This window comes from Lactuca serriola, chromosome 6 (genome assembly GCF_051521515.1).
Source record: "Lactuca serriola cultivar US96UC23 chromosome 6, Lser_US96UC23_V15, whole genome shotgun sequence".
Lineage (NCBI taxonomy): Eukaryota > Viridiplantae > Streptophyta > Magnoliopsida > Asterales > Asteraceae > Lactuca > Lactuca serriola.
In genome coordinates, this window is record NC_136413.1 from 158,331,679 (window position 1) to 158,348,816 (window position 17,138).

Below are 17,138 nucleotides of genomic sequence, written 5' to 3' on the forward strand. Positions count from 1 at the left end.
AAAGTCCATCCATAGATAATTACCTACCATACCTGAACAATGATAAAACCCCTGAACCCTGAATTCACTGGAGAACTATCACTCTAACCCTAACCGAGGATCTTCCAAACAACACTCCTGCACAGATCTCGACAAAGGTTCGTAATGATAATGGTACGTGCGGAACCCACTCCGCAAGATGCATCCCTCTGAAGGTTCATCAACGACTTTTTGGCATGCAGGATGGCATATATGATCCTTGATAACCCAAACACTAGCAAGAAACCGACCCGAGATCTAACTTATCCAAACTTACTCATAACTCCAACGCAATACGTATCCCCAACATCCATCTAGTAGCACTAGAAGATGACATACCCGCAACATCTGGAGGAATACTAATCACCTTCTGCTGACATGATCAACCCTGCTACCCTGAAGCAGCCTAAACCCTTTGAGTAACAAACTCCCTCATGCACTTTCTCGTACGCGTTGCACTGACTCCGGCCCTGCTGGCCTTTCACCCGATGATCAAAAGTCATGGGTCTCTTCTCGGGACCCTCTACTATACGCACCTGGCACAAACCTCTCCTTCCAAGGTGCTCCCAAATCAATCCCGCATTTGCAACTCTTGGAAATCATATCCTTTAGGGTCTGACACCCTATCACGCTCACTAGCTCGCTTGCCAATGGCTAAGATGCAACAATTGGAACATCCTCTGTCCCCAAACTGGGTCACAAACTCTTCCATGAAGCTTCTTAGATTCTCCAAGACTCTCACTGATTCGAGTATGGATCCTGTGCTTTCAGTAGTACGGGCCCAATACTACCTTCCACACCTATCCATATTTTCCTCAGCAATCCTCCCGAATCCTCCAAGTCACTTCCTCAAACTGATACTCCTAAGTCTCAATCATCATCACTACTAACTCACTGAAACATATCCTAGGCTTCCCTAGGTTCCCGAACTCACCCAGTCCTCAGCTGCTGAAAGATTCCCAGTAATGGCAACTAGCTACCTCATGAATATAGCCACATGCAACAGAGATCAGATAATCCTTCAAGTAACAGAATCATCCCTATAATGGTTAGACTCAAACGAGAGCTGCGCAATAGGGTCAAATCTATCACTCTGAGATTATCCAGCCTGTGCCACATGTGACTTAGCATATTCACTTAATAGCTAACTCGCATTACTAAGAGTCCACAAAGCACAAAGCAAGCAGCATTCAGACAATGGAAAATCTAACCATCATATTCCATTCAAATCATTTTATCCTCTATTCAGGAATCTGTACATGCAATTCAAAGGCTCATACAATCAGGTATAACCTATACAGGCTATCCTTTCACTGACTGATCAGTACTAGCATGCAAGTCTACAAGCATATATAATAGGCATATAAGGCATCCTCCTAGATCCTTAGCCCTAATCTAGCATGCAGTTCTCATAAGCATATCATATCATAACATCTCATAACATGTATGGATATCTTGGGGAAGACTTACTTGAGCTCGGCCGATTGCACGCATCACACACCTTGTTCTTTTCAAAGTTCTTTTCTCTTTTCAAACTTCTTTTATAAAATGATTTTACTTTTGAAAATTTTCATACCAAGTCCTTAGTTTGAGTTCAGACACACCCGAGAGTGTGCCTGAATCCCTCAAACTAAGGCTCTGATACAAACTTGTAACATCCCAAAAATACAGGCCAAAATTTCATTTTTAAATACGTCATTATAAAACCAACAGTGTAATAAAACATTGGTAATATCATGCCATGTCAAATCCAAAGTAGAAATAATTAAACATATTATCATAAAACAATATCAGAGTGTAATCCCAAAGATCTCATGTGCGGAAAACCATAGTGTGATGCGCTACGATCGAGCCGACTCCTTTCCATTGAAAACGAAGTACCTGAAACCAAAACTAAAAACCGTAAGCACAAAGTTTAGTGAGTTCCCCCATCATACCACATACCATATAATCACATAACATACATATATTGTCAGGCATATCTGGGTGCCCGACCTACCCCTTCGGTCCTCTTGACCGGATACTAGCTAACATATATGGGTTCTGCCCTCCCCTTCGGTCCTCTCGACCGGATACTGACTAGCATATATGGGTGTTGGTCTCCCGTTCAGTCCTCTCGATCGGATACTGGGGACTGTTTCACCCCCTACTACTACCACATAACACATATCACATAATCTATCTAGAATGGTTGGGCATGACTACCCCTTCGGCCCTATCGACCGGTACTCTGGGGACTATCTCCCCTACTGTCACTAGCACATAGCACCATATCATACTAGCACATAACATATCAGGTAGTAGCAAACCTAAATGAATATCACATAGACAATCATCTAATCATACAACTCCTACTGATGGGACGACATTGTGGCCGTAGACCCACCGCTACTGGAAGGTAACTCACCTCACACCGCTGAAGTCCCGTAGACATAACCCCACATTGCTGAAGTCCCGCAGACTTCACCCCAGCTGCTAGATGACAGATTCCCGAACTGTCAACACCAAAATAACACCTAATTAATAATTGGGTTCCAACACATAAACATAAATACATACTTGGGTAAATACTACTTTACCCCTAACTCAGTTTTATCCAATCCAAAGGCCCAATCCAAAGTCCCAAAAGTCAACTATGAGTCAAAGCCCAACATATGGCCTAATTTTCTAAAGTGGGCCCAAACCCTTACAAGGTCTTACCATAAAGCCCAACCATTTAGTCCAGACCAACATTGAACATTCTAATGGCCCAATATCACATAATCATAAAGGCCCAAACTATGGCCCATCTATGGCCCAATTTTCCAAAGTAGGCCCAACTCCTCATATGGGCCTTACCACAAAGCCCATTAATCATTCTAGTCCATTTGCTTGATCTTGGATGGCCCATTTATAACCCAATCATCAAGGCCCAAATGAAAGGTCCAATAATAAATCCAAGTGAAATTAAGGTTTCACATGAAATGATGATTAGGGTTAAGTTTCATACTTAACTCATTAAGGACTTAATCCATTAAGTCCACTATTGCTTAGATTAATCTTGCCATTGTTTATTACTTAATATTTCAAGTTATTAAATAATTTTCATGTGTCCCGATTAATTCCCCAAATTAGGCTTTCATTGGCATTAGGGTTTTCCAATCCAAATATTAGCCCATTTATCAATTTGTTGGGATTTTAGGTCAAGTAGGGCTTTATTGGGTCCATTAGAGTCCATTAGGGCCTCCTTAAGCCCATTGATCACATGTTTGGGCTTTTATGTCCATTAAGCCTAATTGGGCCCATTAGGGTTTTAGTCCCTTATCCAAACATCCCCAAACTAGCAATCCCAACACAACTAAGCACACCACCACCCGACACGGCTGCCGGTGGCGGCAGGAGGCGGCAACCACCACCATACGGTGGTGGTTGACTTTTCCTTTTCATTATTTCGTGATGGTTACAATTTACAGTGCTAACTCTCAAAATAAACACACACTAACAAAATAAACACACACAGCCACCTTATGGTGGCCGGTGGTGGCTCTTTTCATAATTTCCGGCCAAAAAGTTACACACTACAATCGGAACACACACACCCACACGTTCCTGCTTGCAAAGTGAATCCAACACCCACCTGTGGTGGGTAGCGACGACAGCAGCACCCTAACGGCAGCAGTGGCGTAACAGTGACGGTGGTAGGAAGCATATCGCGATAATAGCCACACCACACGAATCTGAAACATCAACGTCCTTGAACCCAAGTGAGACATGAACTCGGCCACCTCTCGGGTGGCAAACGATGACTGGAGCAGCAACGCGTTGCATAGGCGGCGGCAGCGGACCTGTGACAACATAACAGAAGAAGAACGAGGAAGGAAAGGGAGTCACGATTCCGACTGGTGAACGGAAACAACAACAACTCACGTCCCCCAACTGTCCACGGCCCCGACGACCAAGGAGCAGTCTTCGTCGGCAAAGGAAGGAATGCATCGGCGGCGTTTTCTGGTAGTTCTTGGCGGAGGAAATGGATATGGTGTTCTCGCCAACGGAATGTAACAACGGCGGTTCACAGCCTCAACGTCGGCGATGCAGCAGCGGAGATGGTGGCGACCGGAGGTGAAGGAGTGGGAGTGGCGGCCGGTGGTTAGGGGATATAAGGTGGAGAGATGGCGGCTGTTGAGAGCCGCTAGGGTTAAGGTTAAAACCGGGGTGACGGTTTTATATACCCCGATCCCCCAAACTTGTTTCCATAATGGCAACTTCAGCCCCTCCTTTCCATTTTCTTTAAAAATGTGATCCAATATTTACACTTTCAACCCAATCCATGGAGATCCCTTACAATTTATGTCCCATAAATTATCAAACAGCCCCCAATATCTTAATTATGAGATAATCAGCCCTTCCACCTCATTTCCCTTTAAATTAAATTCAATTAATTACCATGGAGCCCCTGTCTTCATAAATATTTATAAAATGAGCCCCAAACTCACGCTTTTAACCCCCGACTTCTAAAAATATGGCAACTAACTCCTCGAACCCAACACTCTGCATATATAATTATTTATTTTAGGCTACCATTCGTTCCTTAACTTATTAACTTAACTAATAAATAAACAGGTGTTACATTTTTGTTCACATTCCTTTTCATTTTGAAGAAACAAACATATCGAATTCATAATCGTAATTCAAGAGTTCGTCAGAGCATTTGAATGTTGAACAAAATCAATTTCCATACATGAAGTCGTATTCAAAAGAAATTGACGAGTCGATGGCAAGTGATGCTATCGTAGCTGAAATCAATTCATTTCGAAATGACGAACAAATTGATTTAATTACTTCAACTTATCAAAATCAACATCGAGACCTTCAAAATACATCGGCGCTCAAGGTAAAAATAATTAGTTTTAATATTACATATTACATTATAATTTAGAAAGTTCATTCTAATTTTTACTCAGTCGTAAACAAAATACATAATTGATCATGTGTTAATCATATGTTACACTGCATAATCATAAACGATTGTACGATTGATCATATATTATAAATATACAAATATTAAATATATAATGACTAATAATATGTTTTTACAAATTGTAATATATGATTAATTATATGTGATTATGCAATCTAATACATGATTAAACATATATGACAATGTATAAATACAAATAACTAATGATACATGATTATACAATATGAAATATGATTAATAAATATTACAATGTATAATCATATATGGTTATACAGTATAATATGTCATTAGTCATATATTACAATGTAATATTATGTAATTAGTCATATGTGACAATGTACATACACATGATTGATAGTTTCATTTTATTACTTCTTTTCATAGTTTTATTAGTTAAAACCATCTCATTTTAGTTAATATTCATACATATTTTCTCTTTTGTTATTTTTCACCTTTATCGGGTGCTTTCCAGTCTTTTCAACTTATTTGCAGGATTTACCGAAGACTATTTGTCATTAGAGGTTTGGAAGGAGTGCAGGACTATTGGAGGCTTGCAATTTGTTTGTGGACTTGAAGTGGTGCAATTAGGCTTGGTGTCAATATAAACAAGGAGCGCGTTGGAGTTAAATTTTGGACGAAACGACGATGACTCGAGCTAAGGAAGATCAAAGTAGCATTGGATCGTCTTTGAAGGCTTTGGAAAAATATAAATGGGCTCCCAAGAGGTTGTGCAAATGGGCTGGAATGTTAATGAAAAGATTTGGGCTGGTTTATTAATTAAATGGGCCAAGGCACCAAGTTAGCGAGACCTATGCAGTCAGCGTGGATCCAGCTGTGAAGAATCCAAATTTTTGGCTTTAGTCCCTACTTTGAGAAGTTTGGTGGATTGCTTTTGGCCAACTTTTAGATCCGGAAATGAGTTCCTTTTTACTGAAGATTTGCAATAGAACTAATTGAGAACACTCTCAAGAACAACCCATTTTTCTCTCAAGAAGGCTTTGGAAGAAATTGAAGATTTAGAAGATTGGTGTAACTTCTTTTCATCTTGCTACTTAAACAATGTTTGGTACCTCTAAACTACTTTACATTTCTTTTATTTTGGCCATGCTTGGCTAGATTTACATTTGGTTAACTAGGGTTTAGCCCATGGATGATTGGTTGTTTTGAAGACTTATGTTATCTTGTGTTTGAAGTTTATGGAAATGTTTTCTAGTCAAACATCTTCTTGTGTTTATTTATCCTTGATCATGAGCTTTGATGAATGAATACTTATTTTTGTTGACTAATGTCTTGTTTAAGTAATGGACCCTCAAATTAGTAAGCAACAAATGGTTTTTATGTTTGTTTTCATTTCAATTAAACCATGGGAATGTTTCCTCCATAATGATAATGTAAGCATTTGATTATCTTTTGGACTTGGTAACTCTTTGAACTTAAAGCTAATTGATTTTCACAAGATTATATGCTTCATTAATTTTTGTGACTTTAATTAAGGAAATGTGTTAAGAGCTCCTCTTACCATTTTAATAACAATGAAGAATTGAGGTAATTTGTGTTTAAGAATTTCTATAGCCAAGTTAAATTAATTCACAAGTGTTGTTCCATTTAGTCTAATGATAAGTCAACCATGTCATCTATATGGTGTATCCCAAAATCAACCAATTTCACTTCATTGAATTTAATCAAATCTTTTACTTGTTTACTTGTCATCTTTATATTCGAGCTTCGTTTTAATTTTCTCAAGCAATCAAAAAGAATTAAACCCCTCATTTTACGTTTACTCTTGTTTTATAAGTACTTGAACAAATGATCTACATAGAGATTTAAATTGAACCAATCTCCACGGCTACGATCCATTTACCGCTATACACTATTCAATGTGTAATATTTAGGGTATTTATTTTGTTGGCCTCTACAACCACAAAATTTTGGCGTCGTTGTCGGGGATTGGTTTATTTTTAATCAATTTGTTTCTCTATGCCCAGATCTCAATGTACAGATGACTTGATTTATAACCCGGAAATTGAAAAAGAAGCAAGGTGTTTGGCGAAGGAAAAAAGAATAGAACGTGGTCAAACTTCAAATCCTCGTGGGGATCCGGAGGTTGAAACCGCTTCATCAAGTGATACGGAACCCGATTCTAGCCCCGACCCTCGCCAAGAAATTCCCGAAACACCGCCCTACAACAAAATCCACCCATTATTGAACCAAATGCAATGGGGGATGTCGGAGAAGCTCTCGAAAGAACCTTCAGGCAAATAATGGAAACCGATGTTACCCAAACTCCAATCGGTATCAATTACCCTGTTTTGGAAGAAGGTTCGGAATTGAAGTCAAGTTTAGTTCATCACCTTCCAACTTTTCATGGATTGGAGGATGAAGACCCTCATAAGCACTTGAAGATGTTCCCCATTATTTGCACTAGTATGAAGCCACAAGGGTTGACAGATGACCAAATCAAATTAAGGGCATTCCCCTTTTCATTGGCCGATAGAGCAAATGATTGGTTATTCTATCTTCCCCCGGGGTCAATCAACTCATGGATTGACATGGCAAGAGCTTTTCTTGACAAGTTCTGTCCCACTTCAAGAGTCTCAAGTCTTAGAAATGAGATTTGTGGAATCCGCCAAGGTCAAAATGAGACTTTCCATGATTATTGGGAGAGGTTCAACAACTTGTGTTATAGTTGTCCACAACATCAAATTTCAGAACAACTCCTTATTCAACACTTCTATGAGGGATTGTTGCCAATGGAGAGAAGACTAATTGATGCCTCAAGTGGTGGAGATGTCTTTAGCAAAACTCCACAACTAACAAGACAACTCTTCAACACCATAGTCGCAAATTCACAGCATTTTGGCCCCCGCCAAGATATGAAGAGAGAAACTCAACAAAAAGTCAATGAAGTGGGGACGTCGAATCTAGAGTCTCAAATCAAAGATTTAACATCCGTTGTTCAAAAGTTAGCCATGGGACAAAATCCACAAGTGATGGTTTGTGGAATAATTGCAACAATGGGATATCCTACGGATATGTGTCCCATTCTCCAAGAAGATACGGAACATGTGAATGCTACGGGAGAATTCCAAAATTACCACAATAAACCATCTTGTTACCAAAATGCCTACAATTCAAGTTGGAAGCCAAATCTCAATATGAGCTACAAACCAAGACCATTGCCACAAAATGTATTGGTTAGACCTTCCTATCCACCACAACAACCTCATTACCAACACCCACAACCGCATTACCAACCCAAACCGCACCCTCCACATCATCATCAACAACCTCCTCAATCCCAACCGAGTAGCTTTGGAATGTCTCTTGAAGACATTGTCAAATCCTTAGCCACTAGTACCCAACAGTTCCAAAAAGAGACAAGGACTAGTATCTCCAACCTTGAAGCACAAATAGGAGATATAGTTACATTCATAAGCAAGTTGGAGTCTGTGGCAAACTCTCTTCTCAAACCGAAAAGAACCCAAATGTCAATGTGGTGACCTTGATAAGTGACAAACAAACCGAAGAAAGTAGTTCAAATGTTTGGGTTTGAGGCAGTTGGGTCATCGAGGTTAGGGTTCAATTGTTGAGACTTGCCGGTTCAATGTATTGATTGTTATCAATACTCCAGGAGGAGCATCAACTGATTTGCCAATTAGTTTCATAGTTGGTATGAGTAGCTATGCATGGGTTTTGATCAGTAAGAGGATGGGGTTTCGGATGGTCATCGACGTGTTCTCAGTCATCGACTATTCCTCTATGTTTCAATTTGTGAGTGGAGTACTTCAAGGTTACGATTTGTGTGAGAGGAAGATCTATGGTCGTAGCAAGACACGGTGAGATTCTGAGACGGTGTATTGCGGTGTCCGAGTATGATGTCGTGAGTAGAAGATCAGTAGTTGAGGCAAGCGAGTGTGAAATGATGTGATGGTGTATCGGGGTATCCGAGTACGATGCCCTAAGTTGCTGGATTATTTTGAGACTCGAGTTTATGAGATGGCAAGTGGAGTACCGAGTAACTATTGTTCCAGTGGGAACCCATCAGCAAATTGTCATCGGATGGGGATTATCCAAGAATGAGAATCGTATCGAGGGAAAGTGCGTTGTGCGCCAATTGTTGTCAGGAGTAGTGATGCTCAGTCTGGGTGGTTGGGTGCACCTGTCCATAATAGGCCATGGAGCATGAGTTTAGTAAATGCAATATGGTGATGGCTTAATAATCAGATTGTGGGGTAGTAAGAGAGTGGAAGGATCCAGGTGAGAGTAATCACTTTGGAATATCAGGGAAAAACCATGGGGAGAGACCATAGCGAGTGAGTGAGTAATGTATGCTTGCGGGGATCCATAGCATTCACAAGTCAATGAGTGAGTGATGCAAGCCTGCACGGAGCCATAGCATTCCCAAGTCAGTGGGAGAGTGTTATAACACTGTGGGGAGCCATGGTATTTACTAGTCAGAGCATGATGTAGAGGGGTTATTAGGCTTGGGTAGCCATACAAATTGAATCTTTGGGAACCTAATGGCCGAACCAAGGATGAGACTAGGGTCTTCGTGATGGTCAGTGACCATTATATCTCGAGTTAGGGAGGTGTTGATGCAAAAAAAGGGATTTGGGGGGAGTAATGTACGCATGGATTCGCGAATCACGGGTCGTGTGTTGGCTGTCATATTAGAGTTGAGTGATTCCATTTCTGCTGTTGAATCAAAATCTCGAGGTTGAGTTTAGCTTTATTGTGTAATGAGTAGGCAGGATGAGGTTCCATATTTTCAGGTGGATTTCATTTTTGAGGAAATGGTTTCCATCTGATATTTGTGATCTGAGTGGGTCAATTCGTTGGTTTGGAAAGGACCACAAGATGCATGGAACTAGTGAGTGATAGACGACAGAGGTCGGAGACGAGGCAACTTCAGATGGGTTGTCGTAATCGCTTGGGGTAAGGCGAACCTCGTGACTTTGTGTGTCATATGATGGGCAGAGATAACTAATGTGAGAAAGAAGACTGTAAAGTCGTTTTATTAGGTGTGTAAGGGGTAGCCTTGGAAGCTCAACTGTCGGGACATATGACAAGAAGCGGAGGCTTATGATTATAGATGTCAGAGGATTGTTCTGAGCGGGTAGGAACATTTTCTTGTGTCTGAGGACAGAATATTAAGGTTCATTTTCAGATGGGTTCTGATAGCAGTATAGGTGGAGAATCTTGGGTGAGATGTGACTTTTCCGTTCCCTTCGAGTTACGAGCTGGATTGATTAGTATATCTGACATGAGTGATCAGGAGCCAATTATGGACAACGAATTGTCCCTATCTGTCGCAACAAGATAAAAAGAGTTGGAAGCGTTTAATCAGTTCTGTTATTCGATGAGCGATTAACAGGGTGATTTTCTGCATGAGCAGTCTGTCGGGGAGACAGACCACTACAGTTTATGAGTTCTCGAGAGTCAGAGTTGGTACTGCAACGGAAAAGGGGTCCATCCTCCTCTAGGTTGGAACTTCTCGATGGGTTTTTTTTATCTTGGGAGATCATTGTATGTTATGAGATTTCTGGTTTTGCTTTTTGGGGTATTTAATTCGATCTACGTGAAGACAGGAGCAATTTCGAGGGTGAAATATAATCTAAGTGGGGGAGAATTGTAACATCCTGATTGATCATTTATGAATTTTGAGTTTTATTCGTGGAGCTTTGAGGCTGTGATGTGTTGCTAGAAGTGTAGGGCTTCTCACCACCTTTCCATGGATCTAAGGTTCGTTGGAAACAGACTTGTAACGAAGAAGTTGCGATAGTTTGAAGTTTTGGTAAATTTAGTCCTCATTGTGAAATGTGTGGCAATTGAGTACGCGAGGTGTAATTATATGTACGCTCAGCGTACTCATGTGCGTGGAAGGAACGCGAAGGCCACCTAGTATGTTGCGTGTACTAGGTCCAGGAAGAAACCCTAATATTTTGGAGTGTCCCTATTCAAGGAACATTATGTCGTCATATCCAGCCACCATTTCCAGACCTCAACCCTCTCAAAACCCTAATTTCCTTCCCTTGAGCTAGAGTAACCATTTGTGAGCTTCTATGTGTTCTTGTGGGATTCTTTGAATGAAAAAGGAGTATTGAAGAGAATGGAGTTAGAGTCCAGGCTTTGGATCTGATCTTTTCTGTGGTTGGAGCATCATTTGAAGGTATAAAGCTTAGCGCTTTCTTGTCCTTTTTGATTTGTGCATAATATGGTCTATTTTAGGGTTTTTGGTCCCAAAGCTTGAAGCTTTATGAGTTGTTGAACTCCAGAGCCTAATATTTGTCCCTTTGAGTGTTTTATTGGAGTGGATTCATAAAAATGGAGTCTTGGACGTCAAAACCACCCCATGCATGAGATATGAGCATTTTTGGGAATAAAGAGTGAGATTTTTTGTGTTTGGGACTTCCTCAGCCGTGCAAAGGCTTAAAGTCATGAACTTTACAGAGTATGAGCCTTTAGGGAGTCCAGATCTGAGAGTATAGCTATGGTCTTAACGGGTTAAGACCAAGAGAGTGGATTAAGCAAAACTGGGCGTACGCCCAGCGTAATTCCAATACGCCCTGCGTACTGATCTAGTGTCCCCGATTAGGATCCGCGTGTATGCTGTGTACGCCGAGCGTACCAAGGGAGGTACACCCTGCGTAATCTAGTTGTGGGCTTTTTGGGCTAAATCTCATATTAGGCCTTTAGTGTTGGCCCTGGATTTTGGGCTTGTTGTGCTGGAGATTTTGATCAGAGAAATATATGTATATGTCTTGGGCCTTTGTGTTGGTAATTTCTGAGTGGTAATTTCTATGTTACCAGAGGGTCTTTACTGGGATACAGGACCGGAGGGTCCAATCTGAGCTGTGAGACCGAAGGGTTCTCACTATTAACCAGAGGGTCTTATTTGTTTATATTTTGATATGTGCATACTGTCTTTGTGACTTATGATGTTATATTATTCTGCGTATATGTTGATCTTGTGTGTTTATACTGAGATATGTGATATTATGCATTTTGTCTTGTGGTTTATGTTGTATATTATCTTGTGCATTATTGAGATAGGACCGAAGGATCCAACCCGAGCCGTGGGACCGGAGGGTTCCACTGAGATACATTGACCGAAGGGTCTTATTCGAGTATAGCCATGAGAGGCTAATTATTATGTGTGTTATTTTAGAGGACTCACTGAGCTTCATGCTTACCGTGTTGTGTGATATGCGTTTCAGGTACTTTTTCAGAATCACGAGAAGGCATCGACATGATTGTACACATGAGATGGAGTTATGTTTGAGGATCCTGGATTTTTATAATGGATGTGTTTTGATAATTTGATACTTTTAGATTTTTGTGAAATGTATTAATGAGAATTATGTGATTTTAAAATGAAAATTTTGTTTGAAAATTTATGGTGTTACATATCCACACCACTCGCTCGTTTAAGAAAAAATCATCATTAGATGAAAACCATGAATTGATACCAACATGTTTAGAAAAACTCTCCATAGCTTTCACATCCCTAAATTCCAAAGATACCCAATGACCTCCCAAGTATCCAAACTTAATATCTTCAAAACCTTCATTGTTACAAATAACCCAAAGATTAGTAAGAGATTGGAATTCCTTAATTGTCCAAATTAGAAATAACTAATAATTATGTTTGATTGAGTGATCATCATCCAATACTAAAGCAGAAACATCATTAGTATTGACAACCATGTTGACAGTTTCACCATATAATATCGAGGCATAAGAAGGTTGTTTCATGGTAAAAGAATTTGTTATAGCATGTTCCCCTTTACTCCTACCACCTCCATCCTTATTTTCATTGATTATTTCTATGAAACCTTGCGACATTTGCCAGAAGTTTTCGTTTACCAATCTAAATGATACATAAGTTTGATATCAAGGAATTAATGTTAATTGACTTAGAAAACCTGACAAACACATAAGGTTTCCCCATATTTGATAATCTAGAATCAATGAAAACATCCAACACATTCCCAAAACATTCACATATCTTCCATAATTCTCTTTTTTTAAAGTGGGAGGGAAAGTTTTTCAGATTACATCATGAGAATAAAATTTTCAAAAAAGCATTTGAATTTCTTGAGGCGTAGCCTGCCCTAAGAAAATTGCCACGATCCATCCAGTGTTGAGGAAGAGAGAAAAACTTATTGGTAGTCGATCACAAGAATCTCTACCAATGTTTGATCTCGTAGGAAGAGAGGGGTTGAGACAATGATCGCCATTGTGATCACTGAAATCGTCAGACTTCTACCTGAAACTTGTCTACAATCTAAACACTTTTTATTTTCATGATGGCTCTCTTTCTAGTAATGAGTCATTAAAAATTATAATATTTTCCAAAGATCAATTCTAATATTTCTTCCAACATGTATTTAATAATATTAGTGTTGTAAGCCAAGATCTTAAAGAAAGTGAATCCATGGTTGACATAAATCATTTATAAAATCCAATTACATTATTTTTGCTCAAATTCGGTGAATAGTAAAATCAAGTTTGTTAAAATCTCGATTTTAATCTTACGGTCTTACAATTTTACAATCCTACAAGTGAAAAAATATCTCGTCCTCACTTCTTTAGTTTTATTATACAGATGAGTATCAAAAATTTGTCTATTCAACTTGAAATCGGGTGTCACAAGTTGCAAGAAGTCTTCTAGAGTATCACCATTTTATCAATTCATCTTAATGTGGAAAAAAGTAAGCTTTTTAGGAATATGTGTTTATGAGGATGATCCCAATGATATGGTTGCAGTGCTAGGATGCGGGGTTTCAGGTTTTCTTTTTTACTTATCTTGGGGTTCCGATTGGTTATAATATGTCACGGATTGCCAATTGGAAAGGGGCTGTAGATAAATTTAAAAATAAACTTTTAGATTGGAAGGCTCATACCCTCTCTATTGGAGGTAGAATGACCCTGTTTAAAGCTGTTCTTGGGATTCTCCTGACTTACTACATGTCCATTTATAAGATGCCGGTTACCGTTGAAAAAATATTGGAGTCTCTTTGAAATAATTTTTTCATTAGTGGTGATGAGGAAGATAGGAAGATGACTTGGATTGCTTGGAGAAAATGTTTGGCAAGTAAAGAACTTGGGGGCTTAGGTATTGGAAGTATTTTTGCGCTAAATATTTCTCTTTTATTTAAATAAATTTGGAGGTTTATAATGAAGTCTAACGACTTATAGGCTATTTTGTCAAAAATATTCTTGGGGTTGATGGTTCTATTGATAACCAGCCCTATCACAGATCTTTACTCTCATCATGGAATATGACTATCGACGTAGTAAAAAAACTATCAAAAAAAGGTGTTGACCTTTTTGCTTTGTGTAAGCGTGAACTTGGTAACGGGTATTCTACTTTATTTTGGGAGGATGTTTGGTGTAGTGAGCTTCCCTTAAAATTTTGGTTTCGAGAGGTATTGATATTGGCTAATATTTTCTTGTGGAGGTTGTTTTTGAATAAAATTCCCACCATAATTAATTTAGATAGATGAGGTATTGATATTGGCTCTTTGTTATGTCCTATTTGTGGTGTCGATGATGAAACTGTCAACTACCTTTTCTTTTCTTGTGGGATGGCATTGGATTTATAGAGTTTTCTTTCGAGGTGGTGGGAGTTAGATTTCCTTTTCTTTTCTTCCTTTTTTGAATGGTTATCTTGGCGTGATTTTGTTCGCTTATCTATCAAGATCAAAAGGTGTTTGGATGTGGCAGTTACTACTATGTTCTGAGCGATATGGACTTTACGAAATAGATTACTGTTTTCGAAAGTTAAACCTCTTAAGGCGGTGATTCGGGATTCTATCCACTCTTAATCTTTTAATTGGATTAGCTGATTGATTTGGTGAAAACCCCATCTTTTGTAATCTCTTAATGTACTTTTTCTAGCTTTTGCTATTTTTTATTGTTTAATGTCGTCATTCTAAAAAAACTCATCTCGAGTTAGGTAGAGGACACCCATAATTATCACTTTATAATCTTATGTCTTATTTGTACATAATCAAAATGATCTTATTTCTAATTAAGATGTTTTATTTTTAATGTTTACGGTTTATAGCAGCAAAAATTATAGATGGTGTTTAAGAAGATAAAGTTGATTACGCTATCTTGTGAGCAAATTTCAATATGAGTTCATTTTGATAGGATCTTATGATCCTTATCCGATTTTACGATACGATCTTGCAAAATGTAATACGATTTGAAGTAAAATCTTGATTTTGACAACCTTTAGTAAAAATCAAATATGAATCATTTAGATACAACTCGGATATAATAAATCCATGAATTTATCCTTGATATGTGAGCCCATCATCCACCATTTCAAATATATTGGTTCAAAATCATATCGGAAGAAAAACATCTAATTACAATTACTCATTCAGTATGAAAACATAATGAATAAAAGAAATATTCGATTAACAAATTCTAATCCATTTATGTTCGAACTCTATGAATGCTAAAATACTACATCCAAATTTAACTTCTTAAGAAATTATGATTTATTATATAATGAATTCATCCTCATATGAACATCCTTATGACCTCTCAAATGGATTGGCTCAAAATCAGATCGAAAGGTGAATATCCGATAAGGATGATGACTCGTTAAAACCTTTTTGATATGATCACCGCCTTTAAACCTGTAAAATGCAATTGCCTCGTACTCTCTCATAACTCTTGTGTCTGAATCATATATTGCATCTAGTGAACTTATTCCATTATCTTCTGATCTCGTGTCAAAAACATGAACTCTCTCCCATGATTCGTCGTTAGTAAGAACCCAAAGCTCCCAAAGATGACTTGTTGTCCTGTAAGCAAACCCCAACTTTCTTTCAAACTTTATGAGATGGCTTGTAGTGCCAAATGGATATTCGAGGGTTTGAATAGGCAACGAAAAGGTTGTCCACTTTTCAGAATATGCCTCAAACTTTAAGACATCGTTGTTACTCAATGGCATGTAGATTGATCCCCTTGTGGTGATCGCTTGTTGGTTAGTTAGGAAGACACCAAAAGGCAATATTACAAGATCTAGTAGTCTCCATTCCCATGTCATTGAGTCGAAGATTTCACATTTATATGTCGTGTATAGCTTATCACGTCCTCGTAAGACACTGAAAGAAAGAAAAAAAAGAATCCAAAAAGCACCATTAGAATAATTGTGTTGAACATAATCTTAATTTGTTATAATTAAAGAAAATAGAAAACCCACAAATAAAACAAGAAAATATATGCAACTAACTTCAAAACAAAGTTCTTTAATCACATAAATAATGTAAACATGTATGTAGGTACTTACGGTTTCTTGGGTTCAGATAATCTCACGATCTTATAGTGCAATGGCTTTGAACCCACCACAAGGATGGCAACATTCTTGGTTAAATACCTGGTTTTGGGATTTGGCAATGTCAAAACCTCCTTGGTTGTAGGTTTACAAACATGATATGAAACCAGCTTATAATCCCGTGGATGAGGACTCTCGAAGACAATAAATCCTTGCTCTGAAGATGCTAGGATTTTAGCGTTGGGTGGCAGAAAACCAAGATCAAGACTGTGGGATTCACATGATGGTGCAAACTCGTTGATGTACTTGCACCCCTTTCTAAGGTTTTGTACGAGGAAACCAGAAACAATGTTGTTTCTTTGCTTGTACAAATTGAGAAAATACGATTCATATGTGAGTTTCTCAAATTCTGTGTTGGTACAACGCATGGTATCAAGAGTTTTTAGTGTTGTTCTTGAAAGAATCTCCATGTTCATGTCGTAAGAGAACTTGGAATCCATTGAAGAAAATTTAGGTTAAAGCTAAATTACAGGTGGAAGAAGAGGGGGTTAAAGCTAAATTGCAGGTGGAAGAAGAGGTTGTTTTTCTGCGGATGAAAGGTTTTTGAAAATACATATATATTATATATACCCATCGATATAGAGTATGATTCGGAGTCTGTTCAGTTCTTATAATATTTTATTATGTTATATGGATGGAAAGTTCAGAAAAGGAAATCAAATATCCTCACTACTAATTCTTCTATCCCACTTAAATTACGACTAGTGTCATATTTCCTTCTCCTACCCCACTTAAAATTGACTTTCCTTCTCCTATTTCCTAGAACAAATATATGGTTTTTTTTTCTCCATGCATTGGTCAATATAA

At 38.5% G+C, this 17,138-nt stretch overlaps 2 protein-coding genes across 2 annotated transcripts; one reads left to right on the top strand and one right to left on the bottom strand.

Annotated features, from left to right (window-relative positions):
- The first annotated feature begins 7,236 nt into the window (after positions 1 to 7,236).
- On the top strand, positions 7,237 to 8,475 carry LOC145060311 (uncharacterized). Its single transcript, XM_079008002.1, has 2 exons — positions 7,237 to 7,547; positions 7,662 to 8,475. The coding sequence occupies exons 1-2, from the start codon at positions 7,237 to 7,239 to the stop codon at positions 8,473 to 8,475; spliced, it is 1,125 nt and encodes a 374-aa protein (XP_078864128.1).
- A 7,007-nt stretch (positions 8,476 to 15,482) lies between these two features.
- On the bottom strand, positions 15,483 to 16,771 carry LOC145060312 (uncharacterized). The gene is made up of 2 exons (XM_079008004.1): positions 16,287 to 16,771; positions 15,483 to 16,101 (listed from the first exon to the last, which is right to left on the bottom strand). The coding sequence occupies exons 1-2, from the start codon at positions 16,769 to 16,771 to the stop codon at positions 15,483 to 15,485; spliced, it is 1,104 nt and encodes a 367-aa protein (XP_078864130.1).
- Between the last annotated feature and the right edge of the window lie 367 nt (positions 16,772 to 17,138).